This window comes from Phoca vitulina, unplaced genomic scaffold (assembly GCF_004348235.1).
Source record: "Phoca vitulina isolate PV1807 unplaced genomic scaffold, GSC_HSeal_1.0 scaffold40, whole genome shotgun sequence".
Lineage (NCBI taxonomy): Eukaryota > Metazoa > Chordata > Mammalia > Carnivora > Phocidae > Phoca > Phoca vitulina.
In genome coordinates, this window is record NW_022589743.1 from 2,045,048 (window position 1) to 2,069,663 (window position 24,616).

General features: G+C 55.5%; 1 protein-coding gene across 1 annotated transcript in view; it reads right to left on the reverse strand.

The window, feature by feature from the left end:
• The window catches only part of ARHGAP23 (Rho GTPase activating protein 23), a 74,515-nt gene extending 54,185 nt beyond the window's left edge, over nt 1-20,330 (reverse strand). Inside the window, exon 1 of the mRNA XM_032428479.1 lies at nt 20,267-20,330. Coding sequence (XP_032284370.1) covers nt 20,267-20,329 — 63 coding nt within the window. The 5' untranslated portion in view covers nt 20,330. The remainder of the gene's footprint in view (nt 1-20,266) is intronic.
• Nucleotides 20,331-24,616: the final 4,286 nt, after the last annotated feature.

Consider the following 24,616-nt stretch of genomic DNA (forward strand, 5'->3'; position numbering starts at 1 on the left):
CCCCTCACAAATACACTGTGTGTAGACACCTTTCCATATGCATACATACTTTGGACACCCTCCCACGCATCTATGCTCCACACACCCCACAGAGACACTTTTGCAAGCATACCCACTGCGTCCCTAAAAGCACACCAGACCCCCCTAGGTACCCACCCATACACTCCCCACATACCCAACAGAGACGCCCCACAAAGGCAGCTAGATGACACACACACACTGCCCAGAGACACACATTCCATGCATAGATGCTGTACTCCCTCAGTTCACACACACACACACACACACACACACACACATGGCCCAGCACTGAGAGCAGACTATCATAACACCCCCCCCACCAGAGTTATGATATCCCCTAATGCTGCAGGTGGAGGCCCCACCACCTCTGGTAGGGAATTGTGACCAACCCTCTTCCCCAGGACCCCCTGCCCATTTGTTCCACCCAGAGGGGCCACGACCAAGCTGACAATGGACTCCAAGCTGGCCACCCCCGCACCCCAGCTTGTGAGTCAGACAGGAAGCCCATGTAGATGGCAGACCCTGCCTGCCTCCCCTTCCTGGCTCTCTCTTTCCAGGCCCCTTCCCGGGTGGGGCCGGCAGAGGCCTTGGCTAGTGGGCGTGTATTCGCCACCACCATTTCTGTCTCATTTGACCGTTCACAGCTTGTTTTCGCCACAGCCACTCACTGTGGCCCAGGGCCCCTGCCATGACCCAATATTCAGGGAAGGCAATGGAGGCCCAAGAGCAGTCCACTTGTCATGGCAGCATGGAACTCCAAGCCCAGAGCCCCTCACTCCAACTTTGGATCTTATACCCAAATTCTAGCCCGCAGCCAGGGAAGGGAGGCTGCAGTGGGGGAGCAACTCCAGCCCAACCCTGATCCCAAATCTAGGAGTTCAGGGAGGAAGAGCCATAGGGCTGGGCCCTTGAGGGGCAGCCACCAGAAGGGACAAGCCTGAAGAAGGGGTACCTCCCCCTGCCCGCCCCCATCCCATCACCTGCGTCCTCTGCAAGGACAGCCACGGTGGTGGGTCATGGTGGATCATTGGGTGGGAGGCAGTAGGGGAGGGAGATGGAGGGGCAGGAGGGGAGAGGGGCCGGGGCAGAGGGAGGAGAACTAGAGGACTACAGGGCTGGGCAGGAGTGAGGGAGGGAGAAGGAAGGGAGGAGGAAGGGTGAGGGTGAGGCAGGCGAGTGGGGGCCAGGGAGCGGTTTTGTTCTCCTGTTTCCTGTTTGCCGCTTGCTGGGCCCCCAGTGCAGGAGCTGGACCCCCACCCCCACCCTGGCGGAAGCCGGACGGGAAGAGCAAGGCTGCCACCAGCGCTGAGTCAGGAGGGCTTAGGGGCAGAGTGGGAAAGAACCACAGTCAGGAGGAGCATTGGGCTGGCAGCTCCATTTGCACCCTCCCCCACCCCTCCATCACTAGAAAACCAAGGATTCTGGGTCAGGCCCACTCCTGCCCTTGCCTGCCCTGTGCCTCCCTATCTGGCCCCCACCAAGGTCAGGCCTTCAGAGACCAGCTGGGAGCCCCACCAAGCTGTCCTCGGCTCTGTCAGACTCTGCGGCCCCGAGCAGAGTGCAAGAGCCACAGGAAGGTCCTCCTTCAGAGTCTGGCCTGCTCTCCCAGTAAGCAGCCAGAAAGTCCTTCCAGCTGCCTGACTTCCTTTCCTCTTGCTGCAAGCCCAGTCCCTGGTTCTGAGGAAACGGAGTGACTCTCCCCCCTCGTACCCCACGGAGCCTCTCACGGCCAACAGGTGCTGCTGTGGGTCTGGATCAAGAATCCACTTCCCTCGAAACTGCTGAGGTTTCTGAGGCCTACAGGGAGGGGCGAGGCAGAGAAGCAGCACGGGGTTCCTGTGTTCAGAGACCTAGGAAATGATAAACCATATATGATATCCACTTCCTGCCCTCTAACCTGGCTGGACAGCAAGGGGATACCGGTCTCTTCCAACCCAAACGTGCACTTTCCCCACCCCACCCCTTCTGCCCAGCTGCCTCGACAGGGATGTCAGGAGGGGGGTGCACACAGTAGGGCCTGGAAGGTTGTACAGAGTTTGAATAGATGATTCTACAGGCCTGGGGAGCCTCTCAGCCCCCTCCCCCATTTCCTCTGGGAAAGGAATGTGGGGTGGGTCCCAGAGGGTGGGGGGGATGGGGCCCAGGGCTGGGAAATACCAGGCGTTGCTGAGATTCTATTCCAAGCCTTCCTGCCTGGTGTGAGTCCTCCTCCCCGGCACCCTCCCCAGCTTCCTCCCCCCAAATCAGGAATTACCCCGCTGAGCAGTCCCTCCCATCATCCTCTAGTTTGACCAGCTTGCAAAATCCATTCAACTTTATCTTGCTGAGGGTCCCTGGGACAGGGCTTGGGGGCTGCGCCTCCAAGGGGAGGGCATCCAGTCTTCATCTCTCCAAATTAGATAATCATTCTTTAGTGTTTGAAAGCACTTTCACTGGATTTCATGTGGCATTTACCCTAAGAATTGGCTATCCAGGGATTGTGTTACACCCATTCTTCAGATGCAGAAACTGAGGCTCAAAGAAGGTAAGTAGCCTGGCTCAAGATGTCACTTTTACTAAGCTGAACCCCGATCCCAGACTAACTCAGATCTATTTCTATTACCCTCTTGTTTATCCATTCAACAACCACGTCTTGAATGCCTGTCGTGGGCCAGGAGCCAGCCAAGGGCTGGGACACCTTGGAGAGTAAGTACACACCTTGACCTCAGGGTGCTTATAGTTCTACTAGCATCCCAGCTTCTGAACCCTTCAGGAGCCCCCAAGTTCCAGATCCAGGCCTGAGCCAGCTGTCTCTATCCCCACCAAGGGAGACCCCCACATACCAAGGGAGCCCCTATGTCAGGGCCGCATCTCTCTATGAGGGGACAGTTTGCTTGAGGGCAGGGTCAGGGGCCTTCCAGGTTAGACCTCCAAAAAGACGGTGGCCTGGGCTATAGAAGCAGAAGACTGCAGGGCCAGCCTGACAAGCAGGAACCGGGAAAGAGGAGGAGAGCATCCTGGGGCCCAAGGGTCAAGGCATATAAGAAGAAGAGAAGCAGGGGCGCCTGGGTGGCTCAGTCGGTTAGGCGTCTGACTCTTGATCTCAGCTCGGGTCTTGATCTCAGAGTCGTAGGTTCAGGCCCTGTGATGGGCTCCACATTGGGCATGGAGTCTACTCAGAGAAAAAAAAAAAAGAAGAAGAAGAAAAGGGAGAGAGAGAAGCACACCACTAAAGGCCTATGGTTCAGGAAGTGAGAGAGAGGGCTCAAGGTCAATTTGCCTGCTTTTCCTTTCTCTGGCTCACTTAGTGCCTCCTCCCAGAATGTAGATCCCCAAACCGTAGGACAAACAATGCCCCTACCCGGAGAGAATCATCCCACATTTATGACTCTCTGACAGGTCCCATATATTCACCACTATAACCACCCCACAATCTCATACGCAGACAGAGCAAATCTACCGCCAGTCCCCGTCCATCCCAGGCATGCAGGCAATGTGATACCCAAGGCATGCCCGCCCAGCCCACGCCTGGGCCTCTGACCCCTGCCCCAGTCTCCCCGCTCAAGGGCAGCCTCCCCCGGTCCTCCTCCACCCCTTTGCCCCATTCAGATGCCTGGTTCCCAGCACCACTTGTGTGCAGTCCTGGCATGCCCTAACAGGCCAAGCTGATGAGCCGGCCCAGCAAGCCTGCATCTCCAACAAGCTCAGTGTGCCATAACCCTGCGTCACTGGGAGCCTGGGGACCCCACTTGGTCTGGCCTATGGGGCAGAGGGTGGTCCAAAGAGTCTCTCCAGACCCCAAGTTCTCCCCATCCAGAGCCAGGCTTGCCCTGAGCCCTGAGTTGGGGTGTTTGTGACATCCTCCTCTCCCACCCTCACACTGGGCCAGAGCCGAGGAAGGCTGGAGGAGGAAAGGGGGGAGGGGGCACCTGCCCTCCCAGGAGTCCCGCTGCCACCTCAAGGAGGGATCGACACAATCCCAGCAGCCAGAATCCCCTGGTTATTCCAGAGGCAGCATGGCTCAGGGGCTAGCCTATGGGCTCTGGAGTCCTCTGGAGTCCTCAACCCCTGGGTCCGAGTTCAATCTCTACCACTTCCTGGCTGTGAGACCTTGGGCAAGTTATTTCACTTCTTTGAGCCTCTGAGCCTCATCAATAAAATGGGAATGACACTCATTTCCCCCTCATAGGTTGTTGGGAAAACTAAGTAAAGAAAGTCCTTAGCACAGGTCCTGAGCACATAGTAGGGGTTCAAGAAATGCAAGCTGGTTCGGGCTGGGTTTTTTTCCTTTAAAACATTTTTTTATTGAGGTATAATTGACACATATATTAGTTGCAGGTGTGCAATCTAATGATTCACTATTTGTATATGTTGCGAAACGATCACCACAATATGTCTACTTAACATCCATCACCACAAGTAGTTACAGAAGTTTCTTTCTTGTGATAAGAACTTTTAAGATCTTACTCTCGGGGCGCCTGGGTGGCTCAGTCGTTAAGCGTCTGCCTTCGGCTCAGGTCATGATCCCAGGGTCCTGGGATCGAGTCCCGCATCGGGCTCCCTGCTCAGTGGGAGGCCTGCTTCTCCCTCTCCCACTCCCCCTGCTTGTGTTCCTGCTCTCACTGTCTCTCTGTCAAATAAATAAATAAAATCTTTAAAAAAAAAAAAAAAAAAGATCTTACTCTCTTAGCAACTTGCAAATATGCAATTCTGTATTATTAACTATAGTCATCATGCCCTACATTACCTCCCCATGACTTATTTATTTTATAACTGGAAGTTTGTACCTTTTTCTTTAAAGATTTTATTTGTTTGTTTGTTTGTTTGTTTTTGAGAGAAAGAGCACGTGCAGAGGTGGGAGGGGTAGAGGGAGAAGCAGACTCCCCACTGAGCAGGGAGCCTGATGCAGGGACTGGATCCCAGGACCCTGGGATCATGACCTGAGCCAAAGGCAGACGCTTAACCGACTCAACCACCCAGGTGCCCCAAGTTTGTACCTTTGGACTCCCTTCACCCATTTTGCCCGCCCCAAGCCCCTGCCTCTGGCAACCCCAAATTGTTTTCTGTACCTTTGAGCTTGGTTTTTGTTATTGTCCTTGTTTCCAGGTTCCACATATAAGTGAGACCATACAGTACGTGTCTCTCTCTGACTTACTTCGCTTAGCATGATACCCTCCAGCACAATGCGAGCTGTTTTGATTGTCTTCTGGTTATTCACACTCTCTCACACCCAGCCGCACTCACAGTCAGGCATGCAAACAACTCAGCCACGTGTACACAAGGACCCAGTGACACGTGTGCACACTCAAGGAGGTCTGCACAGAATCCATTCACATGGGCATCACCACCTCCTCCCACTGCCAGCCCCTGACAGGCTCCCACATACCCCAATCCGCCCCTCCCCCGCCGCCCCAGGCAGGGAGGTGTCATCAGAAGGCCCCACTGCCATAACAGAACTTTGGCCCTTTGGGAGCGGGGAAGGAGGAAACGTGAGACCCCAGTAGGCAAGGGACACGGCGAGGGTGCCAGGCTGGCAGGGCCTCTGCCCAGCAGGAGAGCCAGTCCCCTTCTCAGGGATAGCGGAGAGAGGGGAGACTAAAGAGCATCTTTCCTTATGGTGGGAAATGAGCACTTGCAGAAAAGGGTAAGTCTCTAGCCAGCCACAAAGTAAACAGTAGGGCCATTGCCCGGGCAACCACAGGCTGGCGTGGGACGGGGCCCACCACAAGCTCTTTCCACCCCCTGATTTACTCCACTCAGCGGCCCTTGACTGTCTCAGTGCATGCCCTCCATGTATCCACTCTGGTGTCTGGGCCCATCTGGGACTCCCCAGAGGTCATGGCCTGGGTCTTTCCCCTCAGATTGGAGACTGCTCAAGGGCATGGCCTGAGTCTCCCTCATTAGCCTGAGAGCTTCCTAAGGACAACTTTTCAGAAGTGGATTTGTACTACAAGAATGCTTTGTATACCGTAGGCTCTCAAAAATTTTTTGTTCATGGGGAGGATGTGGAGAAATTGGAACCTGTAGGCTTTGCTGGTGGAATGCAAAATGGCACCGTTGCTGTGGAAAACAGTATGGCAGTTCCTCCTAAAGTTACACAGAATTACCATATGATCCAGCAATTCTGGCTACGTCTCCAAAAGAAGTGAAATCAGGGACTCAAAGCAGTGTGTGCACACCCACATTCGTGATTGCTTATTCGCAATAGCCAAAAGGTGGAAACAACCTGACCGTCCATTGATGCATGAATGGATAAACAAAAAAATGTGGTATATCCATACAATAGAATTTATTTGTTCCCAAAAGGGAAGGAATTTACAACATGGATGAACCTTGAAGACGTTATGCTTAGTGAAATAGGTGGGAACAAAAGGACAGACGTTACATGATTCTGCTTATATGAGCCACCTAGATTCACAGAGACAGAAAATAGAATGTTGGCTGCCAAAAGGAAAGGGGGATGTCCGTGACTGTTTCATGGGCACAGAGTTTCAGTTTCAGAAGACGACAAGGTTCTAGAGATGGATGGTGGTGAGGGTGATGGTTGCACAACAATGGGAATGTATTTAATGCCACTGAACTATTCACTGAAAATGGTAAATTTCATAGTATATGTGTTTTACCACAATAAAAAAAAATGGCAAAGTCATATTCAAATTCACATTTGAAGAGCATTGTTGAAAGAAGATGGAATACATGAACGGGTCTCCCAGTGGCGCCTAGGAGCAGGCCCTGCCCACAGAGTTTACCCAGGATAGCTGGGCACCTCCTGTCTGGAGGACATTTCCCTCCCACCCCTCTCCATTATCCCTATTGTCATCTTTGGGGCTCTAGTCATCCCTGAATAGGAGGCGGTCTCGGGCTGCCCGGGGAGTCTGAACCTTGCACACAGTAAGTCCTTGGCATTGATGGACCGATGGATGCCCAAACTCTTGGGATGTCACATCACCCCAAGGCGTCAGAACCTTGGAAGTATTTCCCTAGCAAAAGCCCTGCTAATTGTGGTGCTCCCTCCCCTTGAGGCCTCACTCCCTCAGCACACACGTCTGTTCCAAGCCTACACATGCTTACACACCACCTGTTAACACATACACACACAAGGGTGTGCACGCAGAGGTAAGTCCCTGTTCTCAAATGCTTTCTCATGCACACACTCCAAGAAAAAGATGCCTACACACTGAAGGGTGCACATTCTTGTCAGAGAGGCAAGCAGGTCCCATGTGCAGCAGAGCCCCCTGCTGGCCCAGGTCTGGCACACTTATCTTCCTCACAGCCCAGAGAAGGCAGGGTGCCCTCGTTCTCTCCACCCCACCTCTCCCCACTGCATTCTCCAGGCCCCTCAGCCCCCTACCATGCCCTGGGATCACCCCTCCCCATCTCCTACAGAAGAGCAGGGTTCCCTGCAGAAGGACAGAGTGACTGTGAGACCTTAGGGAGGGTCTCCTTTGGTCAAGGGGTACTGGAGAGAGGCCAGGGCCCCTTTTCAGACTAGATCATATTCAGGGCAGTCATTCACGAAGGCAGGAGAATACTTCCAATGACTCTGCTCCAAAATGATACCCATTCCCCTACTCCACACTGGACAGATCATTTCAGAAGAGACTAGAGGAGAGAGAACTCTGGGAGAGACTCTCCCTGTGGCTCCACACAACCCTCTCTGGAAGTTCTTCCTGTTGTCCGACCACCTGGGCAGAGACAACAGGTGCACCTACTGGTCTCTTTCCAGGGAGAGCTCAGTCCTAGTCAAGCTGAGACCACATCCCCTCCCAGGGCAGGTCTCGGCAGATCCCGAAAGTCTCCCCCAGGGTACTTGGGGCTCCCGGCAGGGAGAGGCTCTCAGCCCCACCCCTGAAACCACCCACCCCCTCACCCCAGGCCCTGCCCAACCTGCCCAGGTCATCCCTTCACCCAGCCTATGAGCTGAACCTCTCTCTAATCCAGCCCATGATGCCCCAGAGGCAGCTGGAAGGGTGGAGGGATGGTGGCTCTGCAGGAACAAACAACCTCCCTTGGCTCCTGCCCACGAGGGAGCTGCGATGGTTTCTGGGCTGGGCTCTGTGGTCAGAAGACAGATGGCATCGCCTTTGGCCCCCAACCCCAGATCCTACCCCTCACCCGCTTGCCTGGCCCTGAATTTGGGACATGGTAACCGTCACAGCAGTAATTAAGTCACTGCACATGCATTCCCTCATTTAACAGCAGAGCAGCCTCTTGGGACAAGTGTGACACACACCCACTCACCACCCCGGCACCTTGGACTGCCCACCCTGTCTGGTACTAGGTAGGGAATGCTTGGTGCAGGGCCACCGAGGGTGGGAGACAGGAGGCTAGTGAGAGAGAGACTGCTGTCCTAGCATGAAGGCTGATATGGAGAGAGCATCACACTTGCCATTGGTACTGGCCCTCGCCCTTTTCTGGTTGTGTGACCTCCAGGTCCCTCAGGCTTTCTTACTTCTTCAGCTGCAAAATGAAGGTAGGGATAGCAGCCTGACAAAGTTGCTGGGAAAGCATTCTGGGAACCAACAAATGGGAGGTTTTATGGCCTATAAAGCCCCATATCCCACCCATCAGAGGGACCCTGCTTCCCAAATGTCTCCTGAGTCTACCTACGTCACCACTTCACCACGTCCATCACTGTTCCAAGCTGCCACCACTCCTCTGGTCCAGACTCATTGTTTTAAAGTTGTGACCAAGAGGCCCTGGTGCCTCTGAGCTCCACGCCCACTACATCCCCTCCTTCTGTGTTCTGCTATCCTGGTCTACTTCCAGTTCCTTCAGGGACCATGCACCCTTCCAGCCCCAGGCCCTTTGCACATGCTGTTTCTGGAATGCTGTTCTCTCTTCCCCAGCTCCCTCCCTGCTTCACCAAACCACACCCTAATTAATTCCTATCCACCCTGTAGTTCTCAGCAAAAAAGCGACTTCCCCAGAGACACCTCCTCTGGACCCCAGACTGGGTCAGGTCCCTGTATACCATTTCACATCACTCTTGAGTTAGTGTGTATGTATTTATGAGTGTGCTTGGCACACTGTTTCTGAATGGGAAGGAATAAATGAGTCTCTCTTCAGAGAGAGTCCACATTGGCCAGAACCCTGTCTCCAGGAGCAGTCTATCTTGGGCAGGGGCTGCTTCAGATATTTGGCCATCTTTTTGTACCCCTACTCCTTCCTCAGGGGGAACCGTCCAGAAAGTGGGTGTGTTGGAATAAGGGAGTAAGGGGTGGGGAGAAAAGGGAAACTGCTCCAATCCCCTTTTCAGTGTCCTCTGTCCCCCCAGCCCAGCTGGCCAGGCCCTTGTGCATCCAGGCAGGACTGGCCCTCCACATCGACAGATGGCTCTCCCCTGTCTCCAGGTCTCAGCTTGACTGTTTCCGAAAAACTTCCCGACCACAAGCTAAAGAACTAGCCAGGGTCCCGCAGCTAGTGGCAGCTCTGACTCAAGCCCCGGTCTGTCTGCGGACAGAGCCCAGGCTCTTAGCCACCTCATTACACGCCTCATTACTACCAGTTTCTCCCTCGAGGCCAGGCCGAAAGACACGCCCCCTCTCTGGGCCTCAGTTTCCTCCTGTGGGCTGGGCCACCTCTAGATTTCTGGAAGACTGGCAGAGAGGTAGAAGGCGGGGGCGGGGGAGGAGGCAGGGAAAGGAGTGGGTGAGGAGGTAAGGGGAGAGGAGAGAAGGGAGGGAGCACGGCGGAGGGGCGGCAGCCTCAGGCCAGCCAGACGTGAGAAACGCCAAGTATGCGAACTACGCCAGCCCGAGCTATGAATAGTGCGGCCAGGCTGGCAGCCCAGGTCGGCCCATCCCGCCCCGCAGCCCCCAGCCCGCCCACGCCAGCCCGGCACCGGGGGCCAGAAACGCGGGGGGGGCCTGGGAGGCGCGCTGGGGCGCCGAAGCTGCGCGGCGGGAGCCAAGGGGCGTGGTCATGCAAATAGCAATACAAATAGAGAGCAGCGCGCCTGTCTGATTGGCTGGTCTCGGCAGGTCCGGGAACCAGCGCCGAAGGGGCACTCCGCAGGAGGCGGTGCCCAGTCCCAGCGCCGAGCCTGGCCCCTGCTCACACCCGCTTCCACCCCGGCGGCTGGAGGTCCTTCGGGTCACCCTGTGGCTGATATCCCACTGATGCCGTGCGCCCAGTGGAGGCCTCTCACCCTCTTCCGTCAAGGCCCTGTAAGGCTCTGCCGCCTTAAGACACCGACCCTCCCACCCCAGCGCCAGGTCAGCCCCGCCCCCTTGGAGCTCACCTGTCTGACAGATGGCTGGCACTTGGGAAATTACAAGGGCCCCCAGGCCTACCTCTGGACTCCCTTTGCTCATCAGTGAGGAAGCACACTGGCCTAGGGGCAGGAGACTCAGTCCCTCGTCTAGTCCTGCCCCTTGTGTGTCCCTAAACAAGCCAGTCAACCTCAGAGCCCAGCCCCTAGTCCCATTCTGGGACTACTGAGGTGTCACTGAGGGTGAGGAGTCAAAGAGACCTCAGATCATATCCCAGCTCTGTGACCCCAGTCAAGTCTCTTCCCTCTCCAAGCCTCTGGGACCCTTGAGAGGACTCAGTGTTGAGTGCTTGACACATAACGAGTTGTTGAACAAATCTGAGCTCAATAGTCCACAAAGGATTTTTTTTTTTAATTAATGAAACAATCCCTGATTTTATGAAGAGACAGGCATGTAACAAATAAAGAGGCTGTAAAGCATAGTGTCTAAACATTCCTCAACAGGGGCGCCTGGGTGGCTTAGTCAGTTGGGCATCTGCCTTCAGCTCAGGTCATGATCCTGGCATCCTGGGATCGAGCCCCGAGTTGGGCTCCCAGCTCAGTGGGGTATCTGCTTCTCCCTCTCTCTCCCCCGGCTCATGTTCTCTCTCAAATAAATAAATAAAATCTTTAAAAAAGTAAATGTTAGTTGTCACCAATATTCCTATTATTATGTGGTTCTCACAATGCATACCAAGTGCTATGGAAATGTTTGTTCATCAGTCAACAATATTCAGTCAACAGGTCCTGGTCTAGAAGCTAGAGATAAAGCAGTGAAGAAGACTAAGTCCCTACCCTCATGGGGCTTAAGATCTACTGCCCAGAGGAGGAAGTCCCCATATATTTGAGGAAATGGGGTGGGGGTGGGGGCTTACAGAGAAGGATATCCGAACTGGGCATTGAAAGGATGAATAGGAGTTTAAAAAACAGAGAAGGCAGGGAAGGCTTTATCAGACAAGGGGAAGAGATGGTATGACAAGTTTCTGGAAAAGGGAGGAGGGTGAGACATCCCACTCCTACCCTGTCCTCTCCATCCCTACCTCCAGTTTCAGCCCTCATCATCTCTCATTTGGTCAGCTGCCTCCACAGCCTGACACCCTTCCATGGCTCCAAAGTATCTATGGGAGCAAGTCAAGTTCCTTAGTATGGCATGAGGGGTCTTCCATGATGCTGGAGGGGAGGGGTAGGATCTGGCCTTCACTGACCACGACAATCTCATCTCTACTCTCGGTCTTGCACTCATTGATGCCACAAGAGGCCAGGCTATTTCACACCTCCTTGCCTTTGCTCATGCTGGATCCTTCTGTCTAGAATGCCATTCTTTCTCGTCCACAAGCGCCCCCCCCCCCACCCCAGACATCTTTCAAGGCCTTGCGAGCCTCACCTCCTCAGGGAAGTCTTCCACTCAGAGCTGGAGCATCTTTAGAAGAGGCACTGGGCTTTGCCCATATGTATCGATGGATCCCTGGGTACCCATATACCACTCAAGAGCAAACCCAGATTCCAGGCAGACACAGGGAGAACGCTTGTGCACAGCAGAGTCATGGAGAAACAGAACATAATTGTGTTGTCAGCATCCACCACCAGATTATGTCTGCCCTCCCTTCTCCTTCACTATATCAACCCCTACTTGCATTTCAAGTCTCAGCTGGGGGCAAGGGTAAGGATCCACCTTCCCAGAGTAGGGTGGGTGTCCTCCAGGCTTTTTCTTGTCGAGGAATGTAGCAGTGATCACAAGACAGGCTTAGGATTCAGAAAGACACGGATTTAAATGCAGATGCTAGCTGACCTTCAGTGAAGTTGTCTACCCTCTCCGGGTCTCAGTTCTAGTATCTGTAAATATACAACCACCACATGATGGCCCTCGAAAATGATCAAAAGGAGTTTCATAAAAGAATCTTCAACTTAAAGACAGGTTTGGAAATAGGAGATGAGAGAAAGGAGATTAATCTTATCACCAACTGGTTTTTTACTAACCCCTATGGCAATTCTACCCACTGACACTCTTTCCACTGTGAAACCCTTCTTCCCATCTTTGTGACCACATTCACACTCAGATGAAGTCACAGTGAAGACATTCCCTTGTGCCTGCTTCTGTCTGACTCCTCAGTTAGGCCAGGCCATGTTCATGTTAATAATTTTGGCAGGGGGTTAGCAAAGGATGTTCTGGCCTGGCAGACAGTATAGAGATAAATCTCAGAATCCGTGGTTATGAAATCTTAGTGAAACTTTTGGGTGGTAGGAAAAGCAGACATTGAACCCCTTGAGGGCAGGGCTGTGTCATACTCATCCAGATCCCAAGACCCACAGAGAGAGAGCTGGGAACACAGACCCTACATAGGAAATGGTCAACAGATGAACAAAGGCGGGTTTGCATTAAGATCTGGTTTGCATTAAGATCTGGCCGCTGCCTGATTTTCCAATTCCTGGAGTCAAGTCCTCCTCCTGCCCCCCGCCCCCCATAATTAGGAAGTGGAGGGACACTCTATGTGTATGCCAGGCTTGGGAATGTCCTCACTGTCCCGGGCCACACCCAGTCTCTCAGATAACATTGCAGCTAGCACGGTGGGGACCTAAGCATCTGGGAGTCACTGGAAGAGGAAAGGGTCCCAGTGGGGAAGGAAGGGGGGCTGTTTTTTCGTCCCAACAGCAGTCTCAGCCTTGTTGCTTGGCCCCCATTTCCTGCCTCCCACTCCCCTCTTGCAGACATCCCACCACCTCCTGGGCTCTAGGTTCAATCTCAGCTGCCCCCTCACCCCCACCAGAAGCTTCAGGGCAGAGGGAGGGCACGGTGCCAAGGATTCATTAGAGTTAATGAAGGCTCAGCTCTGCAGATGCTAGTGCAAGATACAGGAGAGTATCAGAACCGCCCACAGCCCCCCATCAGGGCCTGGGGTGCTCAGCTCCCTCCTCCCCCTCTTTTGGGGAGGAAGCAGGGGCCACACCCTCAGAAGAGGAAAGGGAGATTTAGAAGGATCTTCTCAAGTACATAGAGTGCCATGATGCCGAGAGGTCAGGGCGTGGGGCCATGAACTAGAAAAGAGCCTCAGGGTGGGGTAGGGTTCTCACCTTGGGCTGTCAAGATGCTACTGTCCACTGCTTGGTCCAAAAAAATCCCACCACCAACAACCCGCTCCTTCCTCTGCCTCCTTTCATGGAATTACAGCAGAGCAGAGCTGAAGAGACTCTGAGAACTTCTCCACTACCCTGGGATTACATATAACTCAGCTGCCTGAACCCCCTTCCCACCTGGCTTCCATCCTCCATCCTCCATCTTCCTCCCACTTCGGCCTGTCCCTTCCCCTCTGCCTCTGCACTTTGCCTTGGCCTTTCTCTAGGCCTCAGCTCCCCCATGAGTCAAATGTGGAGGCAGGGGCCGGAGGGGGGGCGCGGTGCCCCCAATATCCCTCCAGTTGAAATTTTCAAAGATGTCCCCTCTCTGGTTGGCTCCCCTCTCCCTCCCTCCCTTTCTCTTGGAGAACAATACAGAGTTTCCTCCACACTGAGAATGAAGGAAACTGTGGTGGAAGGTGGGGGTCCCACTCCAGCCTTTTGGGGGGTTCTCAGGAGCAGGAAAAGCTCCAATAGGCCAGACCGCCACTGTCCCTCCTACTGGGGGCTCTAAGTCCTGTGCCGGCACCAGATTCTCTCCAAGGAGTGTTCTCATGCTCCTTGAGGAAGTTAAAAAGGAAGACACAGCTGTGGACTTAGGAGCCCAGAATCAGACAGAAATCAATCTGAAGACTGATAGAAACCAGGCACAGGGCCGAAGTGAACTCTGCCCTTCCCTATATTAACCCACACTTGGGGGCCAAGCCCCTGGAGTGGTTGTCCTCCTAAATGGCTCCCACATGTCCCCCCCCGCCTGGCCACATTCCTCCAGCCCACACCCCTTCTGCCAGGCTGCCTTCGCAAAGAGGCTGGCACTGGGTCCGTTTCCATCCTTGGCTTGTGGGTCTCAGTCATCCCTAGGCCCCGCCCTGAGTTTGCCTCTCCTCCCAGGGATTCAGGCTGAGCTTTGAAAGGGTCACTTCAAAGAGGACCTGCCTGCTGAGGGCCCAGCCAGACCCAGGGACGGCTCCTCCTCGGCCAGATTCCCGGAGGCTGGGGACAAAGGCCCCACTGTTCCCCCGACCCCCAGACGCCCCCAAATGCACTGGGCATAAGAAGTCTTTCTTTCCCCAGTTCCGCTCTTTACAGGCCGCAGCTCTGCCACTGGGTGTAGCCCTGGCTCCTCCTTCAGGAGAGGCTGGGCGTGAGGGGACAGGGAGCTAGCAGTCCCCCCTCTACCACCACCATACCCCCTTGGGCAGCCAGGAGCTTTGGAGCTGACTTCAGGACTGGCAGCCCAGGGGCCTCCCTGCCCCTCAACCACCAAGCCCTGCCCAGGCCTGCGATGGCCTCCTCCTTCTTCCATCCTTCAGAACCACAGCCGCCCTCCCACACCTCCTCCAGGCAGCCTCCCAGGACTCCCTCTCCTCAGAGGAGCCTCCCAGCCCCCCAACCACAACAGCCAACCTCTCATGTTCCCAGGAGGCTGGGGCTCAGCCCCCTCTCCCCGGTACCCTGCAGCAGGAACCAGGTCTCACCTGCTCCCCTAACTTCCTACCACACGGTGCTGATCCCAAAGCAGAGCCCTTAAAGTTTCTGTCTCAACCCTTCACCCAATGCCTGAATTCTTTCTAGTCCAGCTTGTGCCTGCTCACCTCCACTGACAGGAGCCTCATCACCTCCAGGGGCAGCTCATCTGCTCTGACTTCTCCTTATTGCGCCAAAAGGATGTCATTCTCGTCTCCATCCATTGATTCTCATCTGTTTAACAACTGTTGCTACTAATGGTTGAGATTACCAAATGTCAGCCCCTCTACCTATATCACCTCATTTATTTTTTTATTTTTATTTTTTTTAAAGATTTTATTTATTTATTTGACAGAGACATAGCGAGAGAGGGAACACAAGCAGGGGGAGTGGGAGAGGGAGAAGCAGGCTTTCCCGCTGAGCAGGGAGCCCGATGCGGGGCTCGATCCCAGGACCCTGGGATCATGACCTGAGCCGAAGGCAGACGCTTAACGACTGAGCCACCCAGGTGCCCCTATATCACCTCATTTAATCCTCTCAGCGATTTTGAGGGATTATTTCAGGGATAAGAAAATGGAGGCTAAAAACAAAGAACCCAGTCGCCAGGGCCACATCACATAGTGAGTAAGGGATAGAGCTGAAATTGGAACCTCAGCCGGCTGAAGGCAGGGCCCAACCAACCTGCCCACCAGCGTGCCAAGGGGCCACGCCAGGCCCAGGCCTCTTGCCTGCCATGGTTGCCTGTATATTAGAAGGACATCTCCACACTGAGTCTTCTTTTTTCTTAGCCAGCTCCCTGCCAGGCTTTGTCAGCAGATGAAGTGTGACCTAACCATGCAGATGACTGATGTGATTTCAGACCAGCAAATGGGGGGCAGAGGGGTAGTCAGAGGGAAAGAGGTCCCCTGCCCAGGGGCACATGGGTTTCAGGAGGTTGGAGGAGATGACCCTGGGCCTAAGGTTTAGGACTGGAGGTAGCTGGAAATTCAACCACTTCCCATGGAGGAAAGGTGCATGGGCGGCCATGACAAGCCCTGCCTTAAACCAGACACTCTGTCTACCCTCCAACTTGAAAGGGGCAGAATCTTCCGCCAAGGTGATGCATTGGGCTGAAGATCTCAGGGCCAGAGAGATGAAAAAGGAACAGGACTCGTTAATCCTGCCTGTAGTCTTTTCCCATGTGCCCATTGCTCAGCCCCATCCCCTTAGAATTCTGGGGGAAGAAGGAGGGAGTGAGAGGGGCCCCAGCAGCCCCTGTTAAACCTTCGAAGGCAGTCATGACAGGGTGTGAGCTTTCCTTTCCTCTCTGGGTTTAGATCAGGCCCTCCCGGCACACAGATAACACAGTGGTGCACCTCTAGGCTGCCTTCCCAAGACTCCAACTCCAGCTACTTCCAAAGGGTTAGATTACAGCCTTCTGTGGTTTCTCCATATTCTGTCAACCAGTCAGTCAACAAACATTCTCTGAGTACTGGCTGTGGGCCTGGCCCTGTGGACACCAAGACAAACACCACACCTTTAGGGCTGCTTGGAATGAGGTTCAGAGCACAGTCAACTCCTCAGCTCTGCCACTTACTACTAGCTGTGTGACCTTAGGAAGCCACAGAATCTCTTTGGGTCAGTTTCTTCATCAGTGAAATGGGATAATGATAAGGTACCTTCCTACCTAGTGGTAACCACTATGGAAGTAGTTCCTATTATTACTTTCCTTGTCCTCAAATAACTCCAGGATGATGGAGGCGACTGACGTGTAGACCAGCTGTCACAATGCCAGGGGGAGAGCTGGGCATGGGGCACCCTGGGAGGCCAGGGGCAGGGCTGCTCCCCCTGGCCTCCACTTCACAAACATTTATAGAGAGCCGCCCTGTGCCAGGCGCTGTGCTGGTCACTGGGGACACAGAGATGAACGGGGCACATTGTCCACTCATCCCTGCTCCTCCCCTCTGTCCCAAGGCCCAATCCCAGAACCCCGCACTGAGGGTGGGGGGCGGCAGGGGTGGGGGGCACCATGACAGAACTGCATGGAGAAAAACAAGGCCTGGGAGCCTGGAAATCAGGACACCTGGGTTCATGTCCACCACTCACGGGCCACGTGACCTTAGGCACTGTCTAGCCTCAGTTTCCCCATTTTAGCATGAAGGAGTTGGACAAGATAACCCCTCCGGTCCTGACCCAGTCTGACAGGTAACAAATAACCCCACTCCCACAGACCTTTAAACTCACCCCAGTGCGGTCCCTAGGCCATCTCAGCCTGCTGTCCCACTGAGGCAGGGGGGAAGAGATACCCGCCTGGTACTGACTGGCACTGTCCTGCTAAAGAGCTGGCACAATTTCGCATGAAATGGGGGGGCCTGGATCTAAAGGCGGGTTGTTTGAAGGGGGTGGGGGGTGCTGGGGAAAGGCAGAGCCAGCTCCCACAGGCCCTATTCATGGCTGTCTCTGGGGAGGGAGAGAGAGCAGGATAATTAAAACTGGGCTTTGTCCAAATCCCTGACCAAGCCAATATCTCACCTTTGAACCCCTGCAGCCAACAGAGCAGGGCTGATGCCCCTTTGGAAGGAAAACACCAATGAACTGAGCCCCAGTCCAAGGGCTATGGGCTAGCCTGAGGTGGGGTGCGGGTGTTGGGGGAGTCAATGAGCTAATTCCACACCCACCAACGTTGGATGGGCACCTAAGGCTTTGCCACCCTGAGGCCTCCAGTCCTCTGCCCTGTCCCAGCCTGACGACAAGCGACCAAGCTCCCATCCAGCGAGAGGTTAACCTTGTTCTTGAGCTGTGGCCTAGATGGACACAGATCCAGGGTGGGAGTGACATGGGACCAGGGAAGGCCCAAGAAACAGGATGGCAGGGTGAGAGCATGGATTCTGCAGCCAGATCGCCACGTTCCTTCCCCGGCTCTGCCACTCGTTAGTGATGTGACTCTGGCCAAGCTATTAGCTCTCTAGGCCTCAGTGTCCTCAACTGTAAAATGGGGACAATAACGGTACCCACATCATAGTGGTGGTGTGAGGATTAAATGAAGTAATTTTTATAAACCCTGGCCCGGAGTCATTGCTACCTACGTCTTAACTATCAGGTGTTTTATTAAAGCAATTCCCGCCTCCTTAAAAACACATTTTTTTTTCCAGGCACTAATGTATGCACTTATTTGCATATATTTGTATCCCCTCTGAATCTCTCCAGATTCCTACACTTGGAATCCAGTGTCAAGGGATCTACCTAACCCACTGTCCTGGAGGAACCTTCCTTGTGGGATGTTCCAGGCCAGACTGGGATGCTGCAGCTCCGTAAACCTCTCCCTACAAGTCCCCCTGCAGAGCTAACTGCAGTCCCTCACACTATAACTTAGTCCATTCTCCTTCTTTGTAGTCTCTTTTAACCTTATATACCAGGTAGTCCTTCTGCAATGAAGGATGAAGTGACACATGCCCCTGCCCACTCCAGCCCTGCCCTATTCCGCAACCAGCACCATCCCTCATCCCCACTCCCATCCCTGGCAAAACTGCTGCACCCCTGGGGTGCAGGGGCCTCCTGCCTCTCTTCCCCATAGGCTCAGGGCAAGCCTGATGAGGGGGCAGAGAGATCCCCATCTAGGCAGCCCAGCACGAGGCCTACTCCCTGCATCCAGTCCCTCTCTGTTTGGGCTGGGATCCTTGTAAGCCTGCCCCATTGCCCATGGTGTACCAAAGCCACCTTCCTAACAGCACGCCCCTCCCAAAGTTTCACTTTATGCCAGGATCTCATCAGGGTACCCAGGTTCTAGCCCCAGCGCTCTCACTGTGTGGTCTCAGACCTGAAAACCCACCCTGCCCGCTCACAGGGCTTTTGAGGTCCTGGAATCCAGCATCGAAGGTAAAAGGGATTTATTGCTCTTATCATTCCCAAGGGGAAGGTCAGGCCTCAGATTCTGGAAAAGGAGTTCCCAGCCCCCTAAGGGTAGACCCAACCACCTTGCGAGCAAGTGGCCGAGGCTGGGGCTGGGGGCCTTTGAGTTGTTTGGAGGCGAAATGACTGGTTATGTAAGGGAGATTCAAATCGCATGCCAATGAGCACATCTCAGTGAGAGCAGCCACTCTGGGGAGTAAGGCTGTTGCCCTGGCATAGAGGCAGAACCACATGGAATCAAACCCCATCCACCCCCAGCTGGGCCTGGGGTGGGGGTGGACATGGTAGGGGGGTGGAATGAAGTATGTGTTGTTGGGGGTGGGGGGTGAATCCACGGGGCTCAGGCTTAATGACCTCCACCCCCACCCCCTGTCCATCCTGAATTTCAAGTTTGTAATTAGGAAACACTTTGGCTGAAAGGTGCAGGGAGAGTCAGGGAAGAGAGATGCAGGTTGAGAAAGAACTGAGCATACATCCAGCGTCTGAGAAACACACCAGCCTCAGAAAGAGTTTGCAAAGCACCAGACCCCAGCTCCATCATGGGATGGGGGGCGCGCAGGGGAGGCAGCTGAGGAAGAGCATCACTAAGTCCTCCAGCCTTGTCAGAAGAGGAAGAGGCCTCGGCCCAGACCTTGACCACAACCTGGACCCCAAGGGAACTTCTTTTCCAACCGGGGAAACGACTGTCCCCAGAGCGTCCAACGCTTCCACTTGGGAAGGAGGGTGGTGCAGTGTTGGGGTATTCCAGCACCGGGCAACCGCGCCCGGAGGTAGGGGGTTGGCTCCAAAGGGGCCCGGAGGCCCTTACTGGCCCCTCCCCAGCTTCAGCAGCTGGCAGATGAAAGAACCCAAGCAAAGCAGCCCAGCGCTGAGTAATGCCCCTGGCACCCTGCGCCCAGACCCACCCACAGCCATCCCGGGAGGCGGAGGGGAGCGCAACAGAGCCTTCGGGACCCGAGGTTCCCGGGCCTGTTTCTTTTCCCCAGGAGCCCGTGGAGCGGCAGACCCGCTCCCTGAAGCTCGTCGTGCGGTCCGGCCCGGCAGGGGGCGAGTGTGGCGCGGGGAGGGGGGGTGTCCGGCCTCAGTGGCCAAGGACATCCCGCTCCGGGAACCCCCTCCCCCACTCCCTCTCCCTCCAGCTGTGCCGGGGCCTCGCCAACGGAAAACGAAAACTCGGGCAGAGGAAACGGCGGCAGGCGCCCCGCCTGAAAAACCCGGACAAAAGGCGCGGGCCTCCCGCCCCCGCTGCCCGGCCGCGGGGGGCCTGACACCGCCGCCCTGGTCCGTGCCCTCTGCCCAGGCAGCCCCGTACGCGTCCCGGCCCCCAGCCTGCCTTCCTCCATCCCGCCCCCCCTGCCCAGGGCACCTCTCGCTCCGGCCCCCTCCCCGGCCCGCCACCAGCCCAAGTTCCCTGCAGCCGTGCCCGCGGTGTCCGCGCCGTGCGCCCCAGGCCGTGCCCGCCGAGCGGGGGCGCCGCGACCCCGGCCCTGCGGCCAGCTACCCGGCAGCGCCTGGATCCGCCCCCCTCCCCTGGCCCAGCGCCCTCACCTGAGGGGGCCGGGGCTCCGGGCGGGGCGGGATCCCGACCAGGCAGAAGGCGACTCCATTCATCGGGCAGCAGCGGCGGCTCTGCGGCCAGGGCACTGCTGGGGGCGCGGGCAGGGACCCGGGAGGGGCGGGGCCGGAGGGGGCGGGGCCGAGCGCCGAGTGCCCCCCCTCGGGGGGCCAGCCCCTTCGCTCCTCCCCCTGCGCTCCCGACGGGGCGCACCCGCCGCCTCTCCCCAGGGCAGCTGACTGGCAAAGGGGGTTCAGGCAGGGGTTAGCGCCGGCAGCGGAGCTACGGGGCAGTGCAGCCTGGGGAACAGAGGTGGTCTCAGGGAGACAATTTGGGCTGGCCTCCCGGGAACCGGCCCAAATAGGTGGTGATCCTGGCTGGCCGAGGAAAGAGGCCAAGGGCACCCAACCCAGAGCTAGCACAGGGAGAGGAAAGGGGGAAGGAAGAGAGAGGGAAGCAAGAGGAAACATAGCCAGACAGAGGTGGTCAGAAACAAAGACTGAGAGACACAGAAAGCATGACAGGGACAAGATACAGTGTAGAGAGCAGGAGAAGACAGAGACAAAGATAAAGAGACCCAGGATTGAAGAGAGGGAAAGACGGAAAAAGGCTTAGGGAGCCTTCTGTCCAGAGATTTACGGAGACAAGGACAGAGATGGTGATGCCCGTGGGAGTGGGGGCGGGAGGGAGCTTTCAGGGGCTCCAGCCCCTCTGTCTAGGGTCTCCCTCCTAGGCCGAGTCTCAGTCCAGGACCCCAAGGAGGCAGAGGAGTGGAGGCTGGAAGAGAGAGGCTGGCAGGTGCCCCAGCCCTTCAGACCCCCAGCCAGCCAGCCTGGGGCTCAGGCCTCTGGACCAGCACATAGATCTGCTCTGCAGGGGACAGCAGAGAGGGCAGAGATGGCCCCAGGCCTCCCAGTCACAAGCTCCCCACAGCCTTCCTTTGGGGCTTCATGCCAGGGTGGGCCCAAAGAGCCACTGGGGTCCTGAGCCAGTTTTTCATTTCCCTGCCCCCAAGCAGGACCCCTCCAGGCCATCTCCTGATGATCCGGGAAGAGAGAGTCCCACAGTCCTTCTTTTCTGACAGAAAGTTCTTTCTGCTGTCTAACTGACATCCTTCTTACTTCCTGTATTTCCTACGGCCTATGCTTACCTCTTTTCCGTGCCTTCTTGCAGTTTTAACAGGCTCCTGTATTCCTCCACCCAGATTATGAAGAAAAGGTGGGAGAGGCCACAGATAGATAGGAATAGGATTGGGATAAGACAGGCAAAGAAAGTGGAAGGCTGACTCTGCCCACTGGAATCACCCACCTCCTCTGGGCAAGGAGACCTCATAAAACCTGCCTACTTCACCACCATCAGCAGCCCCAAGTCCCCCCCCCCCCCCCCCCGCAGGACCAGGGACTCAGGTCCCAGAGCAGGTAAGAGTGGCCCAGACACCAACTAGGCCATCCCTACTCCTGTGAGCCTGAGGAAGGACATACTGACTTGGTTTTAAATCTTATGTTTTATTTAATTTCTTTGAAATTCCCTGGCAGTCCATGGAGAGGGAGGCTCTCATAATGATGGAAGGGCACTTCATGACTCCTCGTCCTTCCCCACCTCTCTTCATCAAGGTCGCAAGTGCAGCTGGACTTGTCCCCCTCTTCTGAGAAGTCCTCCTGCCGTCTAACTGTGACCCATCATACTGCCTGTATTGCCTTGCATGGTTTTCAACAAGGTTCCTGTTTCTACCTCCCTCTGTCCTATAGCTCCAGTGGTCCAAGGCTTGCTGCCACCCTGGCTCAGGGGTCTCTCCTCTCAGGACAAACGGGCTGTCTCTGTAAGGGGGAAGCAGTGACACCTGGGATCCAAACGGAACTGCGGCTGTGGGGGAGGGGAGGAGGGTGGTGACCGCTGGGGTGCCCCTGGCTCACTTTTTCCAGAGCCTGATGCCCTCAGACACTGCGGGAGGCAGTGAGAGGAAATGAGCTCACGCCGGCCAGCAGATGAATTCCTCCCTCCACAATGCACTGCGCTCACCTCCCCCACCCTCTCCCACTTCCCAGAAAGTGCGCTCTTCCCCCACCCTGCTGCCCTTCCCACCTCTTCCTGCACCTTGACCTGCACCCCCATCCTGTCCTGGCCCTCCCCCATCAATCTTCTCCAGCCCCTCTTCCTCCCATCCTTTCCCTCAGGCTCCCTGGGTCTCACTCCTTGGTCCTACCACCCAACCCCAAATCCACTTCTATTCCTGGCACACTCTTTCTCTGGGGGTCCTGGAAGCAGAGCCCAACATGGGTGGAGGGGGTCCTTCACTGAGGACCCTCCTTATATTCCCCCTCTTTCTAAGCTCCTCCCCCAGCCCAGTCACCTTCCTCGGTTCACAAATGCTTTTTGGGAATCCTAATATATGAAGGGGTGGGGGACTGGAGGTTGCCCCTGGGGAAATGGGGATAAGACCTAGCTCCTTCCCTTGAGGAGTCCTAGTCTTACCAATCCTGACTCTATAGTGAGATCTCCGAAAAGGAACAATGGAAGGCCAGAGAAGCAGAGGAAAGCTTCCAGAATGAGGTGGCCTTGAGCTTTTAGGGGCTTCATGGGTCAGGTGGGGGGGCGGGGAATGGGGGTTAAAAGCATTCCAGGGAAAAGGACTCTCAATAGGCAAAGGCAGGAGAAAGCAGACTTTAGTGATATGGCTGGAGCCAAGCGGAGGGTAAGGAGGGTACAACGTAGGCAGGAAGGATGGAGGGATGAGGAAGGAAACGTGGGCGGGGATATGCCGATGGAGTGACTGGGCCTGAGGCACTTAGATTCTAGCCTGGCCAGGGGCAGGGATTTAGGCGGAGATGTGCCACATTGCAGGAAAGAAAGAGAGCAGCAAAGAGATGCGGATGGCGGGGGGAGGTGGTGGGGGGAGCCACTGCACTAAGGCAGGGGCAAGAAACATCAGAGGCCCCCCATACCAACTGGCTGTTGCGGGAAGGAGACGGAAAAATCTGGAGTGTTCTCAGGGAGACAGGGCATGCCAGGCACTGTGAGTCCTTTGTATGTATTATTCCAATTCAGCCTTACAAGGGAGCTTTGAAATAGATATTATAATCCTCATTTTATGGATAAGGAAACTGAGGCCCAGAGAGCTTGAGTATCTTACCCAAGTCCACCCAGACTTTGAATCCAGGCATTTGGGCTCTGGAGTCCACACACTTAACCCATAGGCCGTATTGCCAAGCAGAGTAGTGACGAGCAGCTTAAACTCTGGGTCCATCTCTCGGAAGAGAGGCCTGAACTGGAGACAGGGCTTTGGAAGTCATCAGTAGACCAGGGGTGTGGTTCAGGTTCTCCAAGGACAATACAGAGGGGAGATTGGATACCAGACAGGACCTGAGGAGCATCTCCTTTAGGGGCCAGTGAGGAAGACAGGGAGGACTGAGAAGAAGCAGGTAGCCCAAGGAACTGTGTTGGGCAAAGAGGACACTTTCAGAGGACCGGTGGAACCAGAGGCCAGATTATACAGTGAGGAAGAGCATCGGGGATGAGGAAGTGGAGTCAGGCCTGTTAAGAAAGTGAGCAGGGGCGCCTGGGTGGCTCAGATGGTTAAGCGTCTGCCTTCGGCTCAGGTCATGATCCCAGGGTCCTGGGATCGAGCCCCACGTCGGGCTCCTGGCTCAGCAGGGAGCCTGCTTCTCCCTCTCCCTCTGTCTCCCCCCTTGCTCATGCTCTCTCTCTCTGTATCTCTGTGTCTCAAATGAATAAAAAAAAAAAAATCTTAAAAAAAAAAAAGAAAAGAAAGTGAGCAGCACAGGTGAGACGTGGGCGAGTCTTGGGCAGGAGAGAGACGGAAGCGATGATGAGTGGAGCGAAGGAAGAAGCAGCAGAGCCTGGGGCTCCAGAGGAAGAACCTGTGTTCCCCAGCTCCAGCTAGGGCGAGGAGAGGAGCGTGGGGGCAGGTCAGGGAGGGGTCCTCAGACCAGAGGCGCCCCCCATGGCCAGGATGAGGCCTGGCCCAGGAGCCAGCTAGGAGTTACATGGTGTCATCAAGGAGCACTGACCCCAGAGTCCAAAGGCCTGGGTTCAGGTTCCCATCCTGCCCACCTGGTCGCTGTATGTTTTTGAGGAAAAGGACATTCTCTGAGCTTATTTCACCCTCTGTAAGATGAGAACAATAAGGCCTTCTCTGCCTGCCTCCCACTGGGGGATCACACTTGATAATGGATTCAAAGCACCCCGGGAGCTGAAAAGGAGAAACAGTGGGTGGAAGGTGGGTTATAGGAACCGCGGCCGCAACCCTAACCCTGGACAACAGCTTCGGCCCTTCCACCGAAGGGGAAAGAGCACCCCCTGGTGGAGAAGGGTGGGAGGGCAGG